Source organism: Chelonoidis abingdonii, chromosome 13 (genome assembly GCF_003597395.2).
Source record: "Chelonoidis abingdonii isolate Lonesome George chromosome 13, CheloAbing_2.0, whole genome shotgun sequence".
Classification (NCBI taxonomy): Eukaryota; Metazoa; Chordata; order Testudines; family Testudinidae; genus Chelonoidis; species Chelonoidis abingdonii.
This window is the reverse complement of record NC_133781.1, coordinates 18,334,729-18,354,303: the sequence shown is the minus strand read 5'-3', so window position 1 is coordinate 18,354,303 and position 19,575 is coordinate 18,334,729. Positions and strand designations below refer to the sequence as shown.

The following is a 19,575-nucleotide window of genomic DNA, read 5'->3' as shown; positions in this document are numbered from 1 at the left end:
TTTTGTTTCTTGGCTAGGCAAGTGGTGAGTTCAAGAAAGGGTTTGTTGTTTGCCAAGTACCCAGATAGCTTGAAAAGCTTCAAAGTCCCCAAAAGAGGAAGATGCAGTTGCATGCTGACCTCACAACTCCCTGGCTTAGCCTAGGTAGGCATAGAGGCTAGGACCAGCACCCTCTAGTCTTGGCCAGATAGGCAAAGCCCCTCTGGGTATCTGGGGCCCTTTGAGAAGTTCAACTTCGTGATCCCAAGTCAGCCTGATGAGGTGAATGGAGACTAGTAATATTTCAAAGCACCCAACCTTCTGCTGTCCCATTTGTCATCATTCAAGAGCACCTGTGCAGACACTGCAACCATGTAAGAAGTTTATCTGAGCCCCCTCACAAGAAGTAAAATTATAACAGTGATTATCATAAACACGGAGACATATGGCAACTCAAGATCCCTTGGTGGGAAGGGATGGATGACTACACTCTCTACACCTCAACTCACACAGATGCCAATACTCATCTGTGTGCAGAATAGACAACCAGCAGCACCGCCCGGGGTGTGGACCAGACCAGGCAGCCTCTCCATTACAGCAATTTACTCCATCCTCCCCCCCATGCAGATAGAGGGAAAGAAGAGGCCAGCAGATGGGGTTTACACCAGCCCTGTTGGGACAACGATCTCGTACCCCCCGAGTTATTTCTGGGCCCAAAGGGATGGGAAAGTACCCCGCACCCCCGGGGAGCAGCAACACCCCACACACCCCCACCCACGGGAATACACCAACACCACCAGGAGCCCCCCCTCCTCCTGAGAGGGTGCGGCTGCCCACTGGCGCGATATGAGGGCGCCCTACAGCCATCACCAGCGTCAGCGGAGACAGCTACAGCACGGCCAACGCCCCCCCGCAAGCAGCTGAGCTGTCCTGCCAGCGCTAGGGAGAGACAACCGAGGCCTGACCTAAGGACAAGCACGGGATCCCGAAGAAACCCCAGCTGCTGACCCAGGAAATGGGTAAAGACCGCCGACAACCTCCTCCACCCCCATCCGCACACACCACGAACCCCACGACACACTGACTGACTAGAGCGCCTCAGCCGCAGCTCCCGCCTATATACCTTCCGGGGTCCTTCCACGGCTTGTCGCGCCACTGGTCTGTCCTGTTCAGTGCCTGCCCAAAATTCAACACAGAGCCCACAAAGGGAGCCCTTATCCCTCCTTTCTGACACACACTATTTTCCACCCCGTTCCAAGGAGCTGATCGAGAGGGAAGGGTCAGCAATGTGGGCCCGGAGGAGTAGAGTTCTGCAGGCATCGCATCGGGTAGCCCCGAACCAGGGGCCTCTGTCTCTGCCCAGCGCCCGGCCCGGGGCTCTCTGGGTGCAGGCGCCCGGTTGTGGCGGCGGAGCTGGTTCACTTCTGCTGCCTGTCGCCGTCCCCCGGCGAGCCCGCTGCTGACATGGAGGAGCTGGACGTGGAGCCGCCGCTTACTGTAGGACAGAGCGAACCCTCGTCTGCGGGGGGCTGGACACCCTCTGCCAGGAGCACTGGGGCGCGGGGACTCGCGGGGTAGAGGGGAGCGGGGAACTGTTGTGGGTCACTTCAGCTTTTCACCCTCGTGCCTGTGCATTGCTGACTGTCTCCCTTCGTTAGCACAAATGAGCCCGCCACCAAAAAGATACGGTGATAATCAGAGCGGCACCCAGCGGCTTTCTGCAGTAGATCTCAAAGTGCTTTATGAAGGGAGGTGGTATCAATATCGCCATTTTACAGATGGGAAAACTGAGGGCATGTCTCTACTGCGTTTGAGAGCAACCCTCCCAGCCAGTGTAGAAAGACTTGTGCTAGGGGGGCTTGCCCTAGTGTGCTAAAAATTGCTGTGTAGATGAGCCTGTGAACCCAAGCTGGGAGGCTTACTCCCAGATGCAGGGGAAGCATATCCTAAAAGGGGAGGAGGAATCGTGTTTGCCTGTTCTATTCTAGAGAGCAGCTGCATGCTTGACAATCCCTGTGCCCTATCTCCTAACAGCTGATTCCTGGGGTGGACTCCAAAAGTAAGCAAATGTGTTTTGCCTGGGCACCTGGAGAGATGCTGGTGTATGAAACTTTGTTCCCAAAAGGTGGATAACTTCTCTTTCATTCTTGAGTGTTTATCGTGGTGGGTTTTACTAAATACTAATGCAGAGCAAACAGGGATACTCCTAACCTCAAGTGTTCAGAAATTGTGAGTTAGGCCCCAAAATAAATTGGCTTAAAATGAGATATTTTAAAATAAATTTGGGGTTCTTTTTACTTGCCTTTCCAAGAGTTCGGAGTACACTCAGATCATGTTCTTTTTAAGTTTTATTCTGCAACATGAGACTTAGAAACTTCTTGAGCAGTCATTTGACTCCAGGAGTTGAGGCTTCAAGAACACCACCAAATGGTGTGAGAGTTGAGAATTCAGTCACATCAGTGTTTATAAGGTGATCAAACTTAGGAATTAATATATTGAAGAGATCTGTATTTTCATTATCACACAAATTAGTGTTTTTTTGTTGTTGTTTGTTTTTTGGAATTGAGTTTTACAGAGTGTTTGATATTTTATTACTAGTTTTGTGCCTCTTGCCCTATTTCTGTGCTGAATCTTAGACTTCTTACCAAATAAGAACCATTTTAAGAACCATTTCTGAACCACTTAATATTTTAAGAACCATTACTGTAGGCTTTAACTTTTGAAGTCCAGAAGTATATTACTATCCCATAGGGCTGAGATGGATTATCTGCATTAAACATTGCAGAGTAGTAGCATTCCTTTGGCTATTTTATGGTTTACATGCATCATTTCAGAATGTGCAGAGAAAAGGCCAGGCTGCCCCAACATTTTCATTGTTCGCAAAGATAAAGATGTGTACTCGCAGACCTTACGCAAACTCTTCAGTGAATCCCATGGGATCTTTGTTGGACTCCAGAGGAGTGAGGAAGAACTGGGTGGGAAGTCAAGGAAAGCACAGTGAGTAAATAGAAATGCTAAATAGTTTTGAAACAAAAAGAGAACATGTCAGCTTCCCTATCCCCTATGGAGAATATGTCAGTAGTGAGGCACAATTCAGATAGACTGTTCTGTGCCACTTAATAGTGGAAGGTGGAGGCAGGTGTGGTGTCTGTGCATCTCCTTAGGTTGGTACCCTTATGAGGTATTAAAGGTACAGTTCATACAGTACCTTTCATTGACTGAATTTATTAAAGAAACATATCTTATCTTGATTGTTCCCTTTATTTGTGCCCAGTCTCCTTCACTGCTGATGGATACTGCCTCATCTGTAGACATGAGGTAGGAGAGCAACCCCCCATGACTGATGTGTTTGCTGCTTACAGAATGTCTTGTTAGGAAGTGAGGCAAGGTGATGTGATAATAATTTTGCGGTGCAGGAAAGGACCAATATGTTGCTCCGCTTCTTCCACCAAACATATGAATCTATATCCAATGGGGGAGATAATGAAACTGAAATTATCTCAGCTGCTGACCCTCTGTAATATTGTGTAACTAATTTTTCCACTATCCATTTTACAAAATTAAGCCCCAGTCCTGCAAGTAGACACGCTTCTCTAGCAGTGTGGAGCCCCACTGACTTCAGTACAGTGCAGAAGGGGTCTGCCTCCGCAGAGAAACTTGCGGAATCGGGGCCCTACTAGCCTATAGGCACAAGCTAACAGTAAATAAATCTCTCTAAAGAAAGGCTTTGTATTCTTGGCAGATTGGTTCGAGTGAGTAAAAACTACCGTTCAGTCATAAGAGCCTGTATGGAGGAGATGCACCAGTTGGCTAGTAAGTTCTTCTCTGTTTAAGAAGAGACAGTATTCGAGACCATACAACTAACATTGGCAATTGTAATTTGTTATAACTGCTGTAAAAGTGTCCTCAGATTTTAATAACTGTTGAGACTGCAGTTCCACCCCTGCGATGCAATGTCAATTTGTAAACCTAGGGAGAAACTTTTTTCTTTATTTTTTAATTGAATTTTGAGAATTTACTCTTGCACTCACTTTTTAAAATTCTTATTCTTCCTAATTTATTTCTCTGCTCTTTAATTCCCTCCTTGATCTTTTCGATTGCTTCACAAGTCTGATGTTTTTCTTTTCTCAAGATACTTTGTAATCTTCCACTTCCAACTGCCTCAAATAGTCATTCTTATTGTCCCAGGCTTCTCATTATTTATTTATCACTCCATTAATTTGGGATTCCCTCTCATCTTCTCTGCTGGGAAATGCAGCTTCTAATGCTTAAAGAGTCAGAAGAGTAGGTAACCATACTGGATCATTAATACAAGTGTAATGTCCCTGTTTTGTTGTCACTTTTAGGCAGAGTCTGATGATGGTTGGTGCCATCATTGTTCTGTTTAGTTAGTAGGCTTTCTTTTGCATGTGGAACCCCTATCTATTACTTTGCTCTTTTCCTTACTCCTACTCCTCTTGTACTGCTGAGCATCGTATATCATACATGTAATAATGACATTTAGCAGGACAGTTACCACAAACAATCAATGTTGAAATACAGTCCAGCAACCAAAATTGTTTCCAGATACAACATCATAGAAAGTCAGGTCAGGCTGTGTTTGCTGCTGTAATGAGAGTAGATGGTACCACCTCATCAAATCCACTGCCTTGTGGGTAGCCCGGGAGGGTGTAAGGCTAAGGGCGCAACTCCTGACAGAGAAGCCCCACTGCCTTGTGGGGGAATTTGGGAGAATTCAGGGCTATGAGAGTAAACTCAGAAGATCTGGAGTGCAGTGCCAAAGATATTTTAGTATCTTTCCGGCAACTCCTGCCGCAGATCGGGTCCCAGATGTACTGGTTCTTCCTCTCCTCTGGATTTACCAGTGATGTCAAGAGTGGGGTCCTGATGCCTGGGCAACTCAGGGCCTCCATATCATCTGCCTAGGCTTGCGCCCTGAAGAGGAACTCCAGGTTTGTCTTGAGCATCAACACAACACGGGAGGCAACAGTCACCAGTTCTAAGCTCTTACTCGATTGGCGTAGAGTTGAGCGCAGGGGCTGTCTCCAACGGTGGGAGAGATCATCGTATCTCACTGGACAACCACTGCCTGCCATAAAACTGGGCAGCCCCCAGACCGTAGGGTGTTGTCCCGCCACAGTCTGCCTGCTTCAGTGAGTGATCGCAGCTTAGCAAAACATCATCTTTAAATGTGACCGATATGGCAAAGATTGTCTCTCTTGAGTGGGTCTCTTCAGCCACATTCGCGGCTGCCATAAAGCCAACTGAGTAAATTCTTTACCTCTCAGGGGTGTATACCCATGGTCTCTCAAGACTGAAAGATGCCTACTACTGTAATGTTATATGAATTTATTATCTTTTCATAGAGCTCTCAGAATGATGTTATGCATTCTATCACACTTATAAAAGAGATCAGAACTTGTACAAAATTAATAAAAGGTGCTAAGTAACTAAGGACATATCTAGTAATATTTAAAAGTCTTTGATAACGAGACTGGAGAATGACCACGCATATCACTGGATCCAAACATGAAACTGCTTCATTTCTGAGCAGTGTCATCAGAGGGCTGGAAAAATGTTTTTGGGGTGTTTTGACTTCTTTTTCTCTCTTACCTCAGTTTCTACCCGGGACCCTGAGCTGCAGTGCCAGCACAGCACCCAGGTAATTTACAAACATTGTATTGTGAAATCTAGTCACAACTGAAAAAAAACGATTGCTGGCAAATACACCAGGCAAGTATGTTGGGACAATGATACGTTCTAAATCTACTTCATTAGTCTTTTGCATTGGTGGTATAGGCAGTGGCATGCTGCTTATGTTGTAAGAGATACAAGTTGTAGGAGTTATCTGAGAGCTCTGGGTGCTCTGACGTAATCTATGTATAGATCCAATTTTATAGACCTCAGATACTCTAGCCTTCTAACAAAATCCAACCATGAACTAATACCCGAGCCTCCCCATAGAGCCTGCCTCTCTGATGTCCCACCCCAAAACTGATGAGGCTTGTAGCGAGCCTTGAAATCATGCACTTGAAGCAATAATGGAACTATCTTCCAGGAAGAGTAAAGAATACAAGCTGTGGTATTATTTTGTCAGCATTAATATTGCCCTATTGCTGTTTTCCCTCTGTCATAACTTTTCCTTGGGTTATAAATTCAGACCCAAGTTATCTTTATAGAACCAAAATAAACATTGCAACTTTCAGTTGAGGTCTCTTAGATCCCTAAGCCTTAATGTCAGAAAGAATTCCTGTACTATCTTAGTGTTGACCACAGATGGGAGATGGTTTTTGTATTTTAATGTGCAAGCAGCTTTGAAACTTCCTAAATCAAATATGTGGCCCAGTGTCTCATTTTACTACTGATCTTCTCTGAAATGTTAGTAAAACATTTCTCCTGTCCAAAGAAGTGAACTTATCAGAGTGGATAAGGAGGAAGGCTGCTATTTGACATGTTGTGGTTCAAATGCCTTTCTTCGGTTGCTGTGTTAAGAAACTCGGGAGTGACTGTTGCGTATGAAACCTGTACCTGTTGCTCCTCAGGTCTGTATTCTGTCCGCGATGGAGCTGATCTGGAACTTGTGTGAGATCCTTTTTGTTGAAGTAGCTCCAGGTGAGAATTGGAGTATAGTGATAATAGGTATTGTTGTTTGCATAGGTATTTGTTCTAGAAATGTACAACGTGCCCATGAGAACATACCTTGGCATGTCTCCAAAAGTCATACTAATATTGCCAGGAAGTGGCAACAAACCCTACCCCAATGCTTCCTGTCTCAGTTGTCTTCTCTGTCTTGCACTGTGCCCTAAACTAATAGACCTCTTTCCTTTTTCTCTCCTGTTCCAGTTTTCTCCTTCTTCTGTACTACAGTGGAACTGGAGTTGGGTCATAGTACATGAAATTAATAGAGAAATGTGATATCAAGCAGAATTTTTTTCTCAAGTTGTTGAATTTCAAGGATAAACAACCTCTAAGTACAAAATACTATTAAATTCATAAGCATAGACTATATACAAATGCTAAGTATCACTTACCCATTAGGGTCCACATTCTTTGGTGCAGCTCCACTGACTTTAGAGTATCTTCACTGACATCAGTTGAATTACACCAGGAGAGGATTTGGCCTAGGATTTCAATCCAAGTTACTTTTTAGGCAGTCAAAATATGTAAACATACGCTGCCTATTCAATCACATTATCCAGAAGAGAGGTTCTCAAACTGGACTATTTGATGGTGGTTTTGTTGAGAGCAAATGAGTTACCTGGTGCTAGTTTTCCCCTCATTTCCAGCGAAAACAGATTTGAGAGGAAAATGATATGAAGAGTAAAACTATGGGCATCATGTGGGCAATATAAGATGTATGATAATTATTCATCATCTTGTTTTTGAAGTGCCTGTGGTAAGTGACAACGATGTTGTTAGCTAGCAACCTTAACTAGCTTTGTTTTGTCTCTCTATGTCATGGAGCAGGTTAATAGTCAAAGGAGCAAATCCCCTTTCAGTTTGTAAAATTCTGAGTTTAATTTGGCAGCAGCCTGCTGTTCTTCCATGGCCTTTGGTGGATTGAGCCTGGCAGATAAAAATCCTATGAATGAGTCAGAGAACTAGGCAGACTTGTCCTCTGCTTTTGACTGTGGGAAATATATTATGAAACCAATAATGTTAGAATCTTAAAACAGCAGGGATCTGATGGGAAGATGTATTCTCTTCCTACAGCTGGTCATCTCCTGCTTCACCTCCTCGACTGGGTTCGTCTTCATGTGTGTGACGTAGACAGCATGGTCTGTGAAGTCCTAAGCAGTGAAAATCCATCAAAGCATAAAGACTTTTGGAATGCTGTGAGTAAAGAAATTGGTGCTCTCTCCATCAAAGAAGTTTATACATTTGCATGCATGCTCTGTCCCTCCTTCCTCATGAGTGGCTTTGTACACTAGACTGCATCTCAGAAACCATTTGGCATAGTTGCTAGAATCTGCTTGGAGGGATTCCTTCATGAAAACTGTTACCCTCACCCCTAGAGAGGATTTCAGATCAAAATAGAGGCCAGGGCCAGCATGGTATAGGGAGATGTTATAGGGCGCTCTCCTGCATTAGGCCCTGGCATGACAGGTCCGTCCATAAAAGAAACAGTCTCTCTCAGTGTCTGATTCAAAAGCCCACCTTTAGGTATAATTAATTTCTGCACATATACAATATTCTACAGTATAAAATCATTCTCCCTGAAGTCCCAGAGTACAGCAGGTTTTCATGCCGTCTCCTGGGACATCATTTCCAGCTCACCCTCTTGAGGGAGAGTCCATCTCCAATCTTCTCTGTCTTTTCATTTTCATCCCAGGGCACCACTCTCTAGGCTATCCACCTGAGAGCTCCCAGTGTCACTTTTCCCCCATGAAGCTTCTCTGATAGCCCCAAGTCAGATCTTCTCTGAGAGAACTCCCTGCAGTGTTCCTCCCATGCAGGCCTCCCTACCTGAGAGTCCTACCCATGCTCAAGGAATGTCCCTGCGGGACCAACCCCTTGTTCTTGGTGTGGTTTCCCACAGTTCTCCATTCAGGAGTGTTGCAGGGGGTATTCCTGTAGTGTTTCATTCACCCTAGTCCCTCTGCCTGTGAGTCCTGCCCTTGCTCCTGGGATCCGCCCTCCAGCATCAACTTTCTTGTTTTGGGTTTGGTTTCCCCTAACCAGGGCTAGTTCTTCCCCTGGTTCCTAGAGGCCCCCTCATGAACTGTCCTGTAACTCAGTAGGGGGTCCCCAGCTTTGGCCAGTCCTCACCAACAACATGCTTCACCTTCTTCCTGCTGGCTCTGTTTACTAGCTCTCCTCTGCTACTCCTGTTTCTGTCTGGCTCTCTCCTTTCCTCCCCAGGCAGTTCTCATCTCCCCCTTTCTTGTCTCTCTCAGGCCCTCTTCCTGACTGAGTCCTTCATTGTCTGTGTCTCTCCATTAATATGATCCAGGTGCATTTAAAATCAACTGGGAAGCAGCTGAGGAGTCATGGACTCTCCTCCTTCTTAAAGGGGGCCTTCACCCTGTGGCAGGAGGCTTGTGCTTTGTGAGCATTTGAGTTAACAATATCTGTAGTTGAAGCACTTTTGGTTCCTTTAGCTTTTCAAAGCCATACATGTTAACTTAGTTAAAATTCACCTTTGGTCTGATTCTGCATGAAGGTGGTGTCTCAGCATTGCTCCTGCTTGGTGCTCACGGACTGTGGTGGTTTTTGCAGGTGGACATCTTCGTACTGCAGGGCCGGATGGATGATGCACGGCATTTACTCTCTAAGGAAGCCAGTGCCAACCCCACATCGATGGGCATGTGCAAAATTCTGGATGACTTGATGAAGAAGATGCCCATTCTTAGTGTATGCATGCAGCAGCCGTCTCATACAGTTCCATTGGGGAATAATGCATGCAGTGGTCTGTAGTGGGGGTGGCATTTGTAGTCCAGTCTGTATCATCTCATCTGTGGGCCACTATAACATAACATCCTGGCCTACTGACTACTAAAATGTCTGAATTCTGATGCCTTCTGGCTGTGACATACATGTTCTATAACAGGGGTAGGCAACCTATGGCACGTGTGCCGAAGGTGGCACGCGAGCTGACTTTCAGTGGCACTCACACTACCTGGGTCCTGGCCACCGGTCTGGGGGGCTCTGCATTTTAATTTAATTTTAAATGCAATGTTTTAATTTTAAAATCCTTATTTACTTTACATACAACAATAGTTTAGTTATATATTATAGACTTATAGAAAGAGACCTTCTAAAAATGTTAAAATGTGTTACTGGCACGTAGAACCTTAAATTAGAGTGAATAAATGAAAACTTGGCACACTACTTCTGAAAGGTTGCCGATCCCTGTTCTGTAACAACCCAAAAGACCCAAATGCAGGGAGAAGAGTATATTATGTTAAAAGGCAACATGGCCTTGGTGGTGATTCCTGTTCTTACTCAAAGCTGTGGAGGGAGATGCATTTTTCCAGTTCTTCAAAATATTCTGATTGACAGCTGTTACATAACCTCCCAGAGAACTTTCCTTTTAGACTTCATCCGCACATCTCCACCTCCGCACATGCTGCAGTGGCCTTTTTATGGTGAAAAGGCATCAGATGCTGCATTGTGGTCCCTTGTGGGTTCCTGTACATTCTGTCACTTTCGTATTTGAACGGCTGAAGTAATGGAGAAGCTTGCTAGCAGCATACATCAAAATCCTTGCCGTGGGCCAGTGTTTCGTTTTGCCCATGAAAGGCTTGTTTGAGAGTCATGCTGAATGACAGTTGAAGAGGCTGGACTTTGCATTTGCCTTATCGTGTGTATGTATCTTCCCGGTTCAGATTGGCAACACCCAGACGCTGACTGAGATGGAACTGAAATGGCAGCACTGGCATGAAGAATGTCAGCGGTACCTCCAGGATGGCACCTTTTCTTCCAATCTCCACATGGAGTCCATCTGCAAGGTGTGTTGTGGCTGGGAAGGAAGGAGGTTATGTTCACAGATTTGAAGGCACCAGTAGCCGTCCATTGGGGATTGGGAGTGCTGTATGGACACAGGTAATCTTAGTCTGCTGGTCAAAGCAGGAAATTTAGAGTGGTGGTCTCTGTGTGACTTTGGGCAAATGGCTTCCCCTTACTTCACCTCTCCATAAGTCAGGCAGTAATGCTGGTTATAGAATTGAGCTCACAGTCATGTTTTGGGGCCTGATTCACTGTTTGTGAAACACTTTGAGGCTCTTTGCTGAACTCTGCTATCATAAGTACAAGTTTGATACCATCAGCTCAGACTGTCCCCTCAGTACAATGCTTTGGTCAATGGCATGCCCAAGAGCTGCTGTTCTTTTCCTCTTAGTTATTTGGTTTTAATTAAGTTGTTGGTGATTGCATGTCCTGTTACTGGGTGTGAAGTCAAGAGAAGCAGAGCTGAGGGATTTAAAGAAAGGAAGTTAGTAATGAAGATGTGAGTCTTTGAGGGCTTATGGTGGCATTTCTCTTTCATGCTAGATCCTGCTGGGAGATGAGAATGCCATACTGGAGAAGAAGGAGCTCATGACTACTTGGTACCACTTTCTGGTCACCCGACTTGTCTACTCCCATCCAACTGTGAAGCCAGTGGAACTTCGCTTCTATGCACAGGTAAGTCTGGGGTTACTGCATTCAAACCACATTGGGAGGGCTGAAGTTTTAGAGGGTCCAGATATGTGTGTGAGTTTTCCCACAGAGTTTGAAAGTGGATCAGCAACCTACAGGGAGTTCCAGACGTGCTATGAGTGAAAAATTTGCAGCTGACCAAGAGTTTTCAGTGTGTCATGTAACTGGTTCAGTTTCTATTTGAATATAGCAAACTGCAAATACCTGCGCTATTTTTCTTATGTCATAGTGTTCAGTCTGTTCTAGGAAAACAGAGATGAATCCTGTTTGACCCTTTCAATCATTTATTTTGTTTATGTCCCCCGGTCACCCCAATTTTTCCCCAAAAAAGTTCTAAATAAGGCTGATGTGGCCAAATCTCTTCTCCTACACTGTCCTCATGGCCCTTTGCATTGAATGTGTTCTGTCTTTTTGGGGCTTCCACAGTCTAGCTTGGACCTGTTCCTGGGAGGAGAGAGCAGCTCTGAACCTCTAGACAGCATCTTAATGGCGGCCTTTGAGTTCGAGATCCATCAAGTGATTAAAGAATGCAGGTTGAGTTTTAGTAAGACTTTGACTTCTTGGTTATACAGCACTGCTTTTCTGTGCAGCAAGCTGGCATCTCTTATGGAGAGGAGTCTGCCTGCATGTAGAGATATGTGCACATAATAAGGATGATTGAGCCTCTCTGATCTGTATTTTAAAGACTTTGTCAAGAATACGTCAGGCAGACAGCAATTAAGATAACATTCCACTAGGTCTGTGACATAGTGTCACTTGTCTGCAAGTCTGCTGGATTAAGGCAGTGTATTGCTTCTATGACAGTCGGAAATGTCGCCAGAAAACGTAACAAGTCACTTGTCAGTTACAGGCTGATATTTTCTTCCTTTGCTTTTTGAAAATGCAGCATCGCCCTGAGCAACTGGTGGTTTGTGGCTCATCTGACTGACCTGCTGGATCATTGCAAACTCCTGCAGTCTCACAATCTCTAGTAAGTGGCTCTGCATTGTTTACTCAAGTGTCCAGAGGCTAGAGATAGGAACTATTAAGGAATGTTGATAGAAGGATAATGTGGTATTTTCTTGGTGAAGAACTACATTTCAGAGATTCAGAGAGAGGGGATGTGCTGTATATTCCAGTGAAACCTGTGGAGTGAAAAGGAAAATCCAAGTGCTGCAAGAAGTGATGTTGCAGGAGAGAATGCCAACCTGCCACACCTCTGAGTTGATACTGAACCAGCGCCTCAGAGTGATGTTAGGGTCTTCTGTGCTGACAGCAGTGAAGTTTTTCCAGATGAAATAGAACTGACTGTGGTTATTAGAGATTCCATGATACATTTTGAATGAAGTAGGAGTATGAATCCTCTTGCCTTTGCTAAATTCCAACTTGAGTAATTGAATCCTATCTAAATTTCGCCTGCAGTTTGTTGGCTAAAGGATCTTCTAAATTATTTTTTAGTTGTGGAATGCTAGTAAACAGCTGTGATGTCTCTCCCAAGAGGTGGCTGATTTTCAGTGGCATTTGTAAACCACACTGAGCTGCTCTAGGATGAAATGTATTGTGTAAATGAAAAGTCTTTATCAATAATAGCTTCAGCAGAGTCTTTTCATTGAGATACAACATTGCAGCTGCTAGTGAGTGTGTTTTGAGGGATCCCACTGCAATAAAAACCTTGATGTGCATGTGATGTAGACAAATGGACTAGATTAGAGACTTCTTGAAAAAACAAAAACAACTTGTAGCCTGGACTGTGAGAGACACTTAATAAATTAGGTAATCGCATAGTAATCTGAGTATATGTTAGGATTAAAATGTATTACTTTTCTGTTTCAGTTTTGGTTCCAATATGCGTGAATTCCTCCTGTTGGAGTATGCTTCCGGGCTCTTTTCCCATCACAGGTAACAACTCCTTCCCTGCTTTCAGATACCAGACTGACATTGGGCAACAAAAGAGAAACCTTCAGGTTAATGATGTGAAAGGCAGCACAATTAAGTGGCTCTTGTTGTGGGAGGGGATATTGATCAAGCTGTTTGACCAAGCCTTTGGGCTTCTTCTGCTAGAACCATGAGTTAGAGAGAAGAGATCTATTACAGACCATCAAATCCCTACACCATAGTTTTAGTGCTTTTGTCTTTTCTAGTTATAAATGTCACAAGTAAAACATGTTATCGCTGCAACCCCAAGTTTGCAGAACAGCTGGTGCAGGTGGTGGTATTCCAGAGCAGACACTATAGGTATCAGTGCTAGTAGAAAGCAATTTCAGGGTACGTCTACACTGCACGATTATTTCGAATTAGCTTAAACCGATATTACAAAACAGATCTAATAAAATCGGTTTAGCGCGTCCACAGTGGGATCACGAAATCGATTGTTGGTCCAAAGCTACCATCGATTTCAGGAGCGGTGCACTGTGGGTAGCTGTTCCTCAGCTATCCCATAGTTCCCACTTCCGGGTTGAGAGCACAGTGCCTGATGGGGCAGAAAACATTGCCCCGGGTGGTGCTGGGTACAGCCTCACCCCTCCCTTTGTGAAGGCAGCAGACAACCCTTTGGCGCCTTTTTCCCGGAGTGCATTGAGCAAACGCCATAGCACAGCAATCATGGACCCTGAGATCACAAACGGTATCCTGACCGTTGTCAACACCTCGCGTACTCTCTGCCAGCAGCATTCAGTACACAGAGGGTGACATTTACAGTACTCAAGGAATTATTTATTTTACTTTTCTTTCACGTGGGGGGGGGGGGGAAAGAGACTGACGAGCTGTTCCGTGAACCACGCAAGACACCGTGTATTAAGCTACAGACATTGGGCGCTCAGCCAAGAATGCAAATAGTTTTCAGAGACTGCTGTGGAGACTGGTAGCTGTAGTCCTCATTACCCCCTCCCTCCCTCCATGAGCATCCGTTTGAGTCTCTGGCTTCCCGTTACGGTTGTCACGCACCGCTGTGTATCCTGGAGTTTATTTTTCAAACGCTTTGGCATTTCCTGTTCTTTAACGGAGCTCTGATAAAACAGATTTGTCTCACCATACAGCGATCAGATCTAGTATCTCCCGTAAGGTTCAATGCAGGAGCTACTTTTGCATTTGAACTGCATCGCCACCCGTGCTGATCAGAGCTGGACACGTGAAAGCAGGAAATGTCATTCTAAAGGTCTCGGGGCTTTTCCTGTTTACCGGCACTCCGCATCCGAGTTCGGATTGCGGACCAGAGCGGTCAGTGGTGCACTGTGGGATACCTCTAGGAGGCCAATAATGTCGATTTCCGTCCACACGAACCCTAATCCGAGTTATCACTTTCGAATTTAGCGCTACTCCTCTCGTCTGGGAGGAGTTCCGAAATCGATTTAAGGAGCCGTTTAACTCGATATTAATGACGACGTCGTGTGAACGGGTACAGCGTTAAATCGGTATATCGGCCATTAAACCGATTTAAAGTCGCAGTGTAGACCTGGCCTAAGTCTCAAAGATGAGTGACCTAACCAGGGGTCTCCTACAGTGTGTTACTGTTCTTAATCCTGACTCAAATCCCTCTCGTGGCTATAATAAAGTGCTTTATTGAGAGTTCTCCTTAGAAGGAACATTTGACCTCTCTCTCCCCTCTTTTGTAGTCTGTGGCAGCTGGGGGTAGATTATTTTGATCATTGTCCCGAGTATGGCAAGGTTTACCTGGAGCTTCATATTGAGCGAATCCCCCTCAACACAGAGCAAAAAGCCCTCAAGGTGCTGAGGATCTGTGAGCAGAGACAGATGCACGAACAAGGTGATTGACTCTTCATGACGTTTCGTTGCCTTATAGTGACCTGGGTGTAACTAAAAACTGACTCTCCATTTCTCTCTCCTCCCCACTTCATCCCAAAGTTCGCAGCATCTGTAAAATCATGGCCATGAAAGCTGTGCGGAACAATCGCTTAGGCTCAGCACTGTCCTGGAGCATCCGAGCCAAGGACGCAGCATTTGCTACACTCATATCAGACAGGTGGGTCTTTGTTACTCTCTAGACAGAGCAGAACCTTTTAGAGACATTGCAGTAATGGTTGGGGAGGGGAGCACTGTCCTGAGAAGGCTCTTCTGAAGGCAAATTGAGATAATCTGTTAGAACAGAACCTTCTTCCCCTTAGGACAAACTAGTGCCGCATCTGTGCTGGTCAATTAAATCATTGACCCCTTTCAGAGACAAAGGATTGTGCAATACTTGTAACATCCTTCTTACTTAGCCATTTCCCTTCTCCTTGCCACTCTCCTCCTCACCTTCTGCAATCCTCAGAAGACAAGAATAGGGAGAGAACAGACCTACAGATCAACTTAATCTTCGGTAGCAGAGGAAGTTAACCTTATTTCATGGAGATCCTAGTTTTGAATGGAATAAACTGTTCAGTACTTAATCTTGTGAGCAGTGAGGGGGCTGTACGGGAGGAGGAATGCCCTACTAGTTCAAACACAGGGCTGGGAGAAAGGAGATCTGGTTTCTGTTTCTGACCTGCTCTAGGCTTCCTGTGTGATCTTTTGACAAGTCGTATCATATATCTGCTTAATTTTTTACAGCTGGGGGAAATGGGGAAAGTAACTGTGTCTCAGCTAGGATTAGATTGTAACTTTGAGATCAGTGGGTAGAAGATGCTCTAGAACAATGGTTCCCAAACCTTTTGCTAAGGTGACCCACAAACTGCATTGTCTTTTGTGATCCACCATTACCTATATGCACATTCTGCCCTGTCATCACAATCCTAATCCTGGGCAGCTGGGTGGGACTGCAACCCTGTGTGCCAGGTCACAATGCCCTGGAGCAAGCAGCTGGGACGAGTTGTCACTGTTGGGTGAGCACAGGGCAGGCTTGGTTTCCAACCCACATTCCCCGCAGGACACCCTGCTCACTGGGCTAGGAGAAGTGTATGTTTGCCTAGTGCCCTGTGACTCATCTAGACTCTTCCCACAACCCCCAGGACCCATTTGTTTGGGGAAAAACTGCCATAGAAGCGCAAGGTATTTCACATTTGAGGGCTGAGTAACCTGAGAAAGAAGTGCTATTTTTGTCTTGTTTTAGGAGTGGGAGGGACCATATTTGCTTGAACGGAATGTGGAAGAAAACCAACACAGGAAGCAGGCACTGAAAGCAGCATAATAAAGGCTAGACTGGAAAAACTCTTAGGACTTAATTTGCTCCTGCTGCTTATCGGCTCTTCTGTGCCGTAAAAAACCAAAGCCTTTGTTATGACCTGGCAGCACTGTTTATGCATCTGTTTGCCTCAGGACTGCTTGCTGTGCTGCTGTTCTTCCACCTCTACTTTTAAAACCAAATCCTGCTGACTGCAAATATCCTGAACAACAACAAAAATAAAGGGTGCGGAGACAGGTGTATTAAACATACACAATAATACCTGAATGGACCCCCACCTCCATGGAATGGTTTTGGCTCTTTAGGGGAGTGGTTAAAACAGAATGACATTGGGTAATAATCCCTCTAGATTCCTGAAGGATTATTGTGAGAGAGGCAGCTTCTCAGACCTGGACCTTATCGATAACTTGGGACCCTCCATGCTGCTCAGTGATCGGCTGACGTTTCTTGGTGAGAATTTCCTGCAGACCCTTTCTAGAACTGCTTTAAAGTGTTGTTCACCCTAAAACCATTGCTCTGGAGCTGCTACTGGTTCTCTTAATTTCTTCTCCCCTTTACATCCTGAGTCCATTACAGATGTCAGGGGGAGAGCAAATTACTATATGTGATTTGGGATGTCGTCCTCTTGCTGTTGTCGGCAGATTGTTTTACCTCAAATTGCATTCACAGAAGATCTCTGATGTTCCACCTCAGTTTGTGCAGGGCAGTCTCGGGCTCTGGGGTTTATAAATCTAAACTAAAATCTAACTAAATAAGCATATATTTTTCCCATCTGTTTCCCTATCTAGTGGTGCTTCCTGTGAGGAGTTAGTGATGAGAACCTGGAAAAACTTATGTGCGGATTTTCCTAGATCCCTACGAAGGCAAACCCCTTGCACTAGTTATCTTGCCCATATGGTAGTTTCGCCCACTGCTTAGAGCTCTCCAAAGTATATTTCTACAGCTCCACTTGTTCAGCATGGAAACTCCAAGCTCACAGTGAGGAGGACTTGACACCATACAGGAACTAGGGGGCTGGGCCTCTGCCAAATAACACCGGAAGGGCTCCATCTGCTTTCTTTCTATATGAACAACTTCTTTCCCCTGGTGGCACCAAACCTTATGCTGCTGCTACCTGCCTGTCTTTTGGTGAAATCCCTTCCCTCCTCAATTAACCACTTCACTTCCTAGATGTCAGATCTCATCCTAACCAGGTCCTGGGGTTTCAGAGACTTACAAAAAGCACAGGAGTACTTGTGGCACTTTAGAGACTAACAAATTTATTTCAGCATGCTGCATCCGAAGAATTGAGCTGTAGCTCACGAAAGCTCATGCTGAAATAAATTTGTAAGTCTCTAAGGTGTCACAAGTACTCCTGTTCTTTTTGCGGATACAGACTAACAGGGCTGCTACTCAGAGACTTGCAGGTTAACAAAGATCTAAAGTTCCAGTATAAGCAATCAGAAAAATCAATGCTTTATGGAAAGCCTTTCAAACCCTGTTATGTCCTAATGCAAATACACAGGGCAGAGGCCCACTTCTCCCCTTGCGAGCCATCTCTAAAGGAAATGGTGACTTGCAGAATGTGTTTGATTTAAAACCATTCTCTGAGCTATTCTGGAAGATGCTGCACAGACGCTCACTGTATTGCCCTGAACAAAACTGGGGTGTTGTCCTTTAAGCAGGTTCAAGTGGTAAACAACAACAAAGGGAAGTTTTCCTTCTGTCCCCACGCTGTATGTATTAAGCTATTTTGATATATAAATTGTACAAGATTCCAACTTCCCTCTTTAGCCCAGACCTGCCAAAGGGCCCAGTCCTCCCTCCATTTAAGTTCAGGGAGTTTTACCACAGACTTCATAGTAGCAGGATTAGCCTCTTAGTTTTTTGTAACCAAAGCCTAGGATCTTCTGACAGTAGCTAACGTTTTACTCCCCTCGCCCACCACACACAGGGAAGTACCGAGAATTCCATCGGCTGTATGGTGAGAAGCGGTTCTCTGAAGCTGCCAAGCTGCTCTTGATGCTGATGACGGCTCATATTGCTCCATGTTCCTTCTGGATGACCCTGTTGACTGATGCTCTTCCCCTCCTGGAGCAGAAAGAGGTGAATATGGGGTTCTGATGCAACGACACAACCACCATACTTGTTGACCCACAGGCATCCCTCTTTTTCCTGACAGGAAGTAGTTGTACACAAATAGGACAGGGTATTTCAGAACTACCTGTCCCCCGCCTCATGACTGACACAAGGTACACTAGCGATTCTCCATACTTCTCATGTAAATGAGTTAGATTTGGCTGTTCAAGAAATGTGTGGCCATGTGAAAGTCATGGCCAGTGGTGGCTGGGAGGACGCAGAAGCACTTAGGACAAAATTAATCTCTGATGTACATCTTGTGAAATCCTTATGTTTACACTAAGATTGCAGGTAGTAGGGGATAAGGGTGTAATTCAGCCCTCTCCTTTCAAAGTAGCAGACTCAATGCACTGTTGAGGATTGAGGCTTGCTACAGACTTGCCTAGTTGTTTTGGGGGTTTGAAGTTGAGATTTTCCAGTGTGCATCCCTGTGGCTTACAGTCCATCCAGAAAATTACAGCCTCACAAGTGCAAGACCCATGACTTACCAGGTATTAAGTGGTTCAAATGCAGTCATGGGCATGCGGAAGCGTTCTCCTCTTATTGACCTATCCCTCAGGAGCCACTCATTCTGGATCCCCTAGATAAGTGGTTAATGTTTTAAACAAACAGTCTCTTTCCCACAGGTGATATTTTCAGCAGAGCAGACATATGAATTGATGCGCTGCTTGGAGGACCTGACAGCTGGAAAGACAGATAACCAAAAACTCCAGGTAATCTTGCCTGAGGTCAACTGGATGATTCAACTGGGGTAGCATGGGAAAGAGGAAGCAAGTCTCCATAACACTATGCTTGTTCCTAGGTTGATGATGTTGAGACTACCAAGGTGGAAATCCTGAGACTTGCTCTCGCACGAAACCTTGCCCGAGCTATTGTCAAGGAGGGCACGTTGGAAGGATCATGAGAATGGGCTACTGAAGTAACTCTGTGGCATACTGTACATAAAACTGACTGCTTTTCTAAGAATAAATGTCTTGTTTTGCATATTTCTAGCTGATCTTTTGCCAGTGTTTTGTCGTCTCTCAATGTTGTTTCAAATCAGACAATGAACATGTAGGAAGTCTCCCCCTACTCCCTATTCCTTTAGCAATAACATTTGCCTCTGTTACCATTTAAGTTGTGTCATCTCCTGTAACTAGAACTGAATTTGAACAGACCTTCCAAACCTGATAGATTTGACACCACCTCCTTTTGGTTGGTGGATTGAATCTTGTGGCTTCCATAAACAGCAACCTACTCCTCAC

At 45.0% G+C, this 19,575-nt stretch overlaps 1 protein-coding gene across 2 annotated transcripts; it reads left to right on the top strand.

The window, feature by feature from the left end:
• The first annotated feature begins 1,326 nt into the window (after positions 1-1,326).
• On the top strand, positions 1,327-19,323 carry NUP85 (nucleoporin 85). Of its 2 annotated transcripts, XM_032792947.2 has the most exons (19): positions 1,327-1,476; positions 2,014-2,104; positions 2,814-2,976; positions 3,722-3,792; positions 5,598-5,641; positions 6,522-6,591; positions 7,693-7,814; positions 9,199-9,333; positions 10,308-10,430; positions 10,972-11,103; positions 11,545-11,651; positions 12,005-12,088; positions 12,931-12,996; positions 14,709-14,860; positions 14,959-15,076; positions 16,563-16,663; positions 18,147-18,298; positions 18,958-19,044; positions 19,134-19,323. In XM_032792947.2, the coding sequence occupies exons 1-19, from the start codon at positions 1,444-1,446 to the stop codon at positions 19,233-19,235; spliced, it is 1,953 nt and encodes a 650-aa protein (XP_032648838.2). In that variant the 5' UTR covers positions 1,327-1,443; the 3' UTR covers positions 19,236-19,323. The 2 variants fall into 2 exon arrangements, with proteins under 2 accessions (XP_032648838.2, XP_032648839.1); XM_032792948.2 differs by lacking the exons at positions 1,327-1,476; positions 2,014-2,104 and adding an exon at positions 3,254-3,297 and having other exon boundaries at positions 2,909-2,976.
• The last annotated feature ends 252 nt before the right edge of the window (positions 19,324-19,575 follow it).

Bases quoted from the DNA above. Each gene is read 5' to 3' on its own strand.
- NUP85 (XM_032792947.2), top strand. From the start codon at position 1,444: ATGGAGGAGCTGGACGTGGAGCCGCCGCTTACT. The intron at 11,104-11,544 runs GTAAGTCTGGGG...GGGCTTCCACAG, and splicing joins AACTTCGCTTCTATGCACAG to TCTAGCTTGGACCTGTTCCT. The intron at 16,664-18,146 runs GTGAGAATTTCC...CACCACACACAG, and splicing joins TGATCGGCTGACGTTTCTTG to GGAAGTACCGAGAATTCCAT.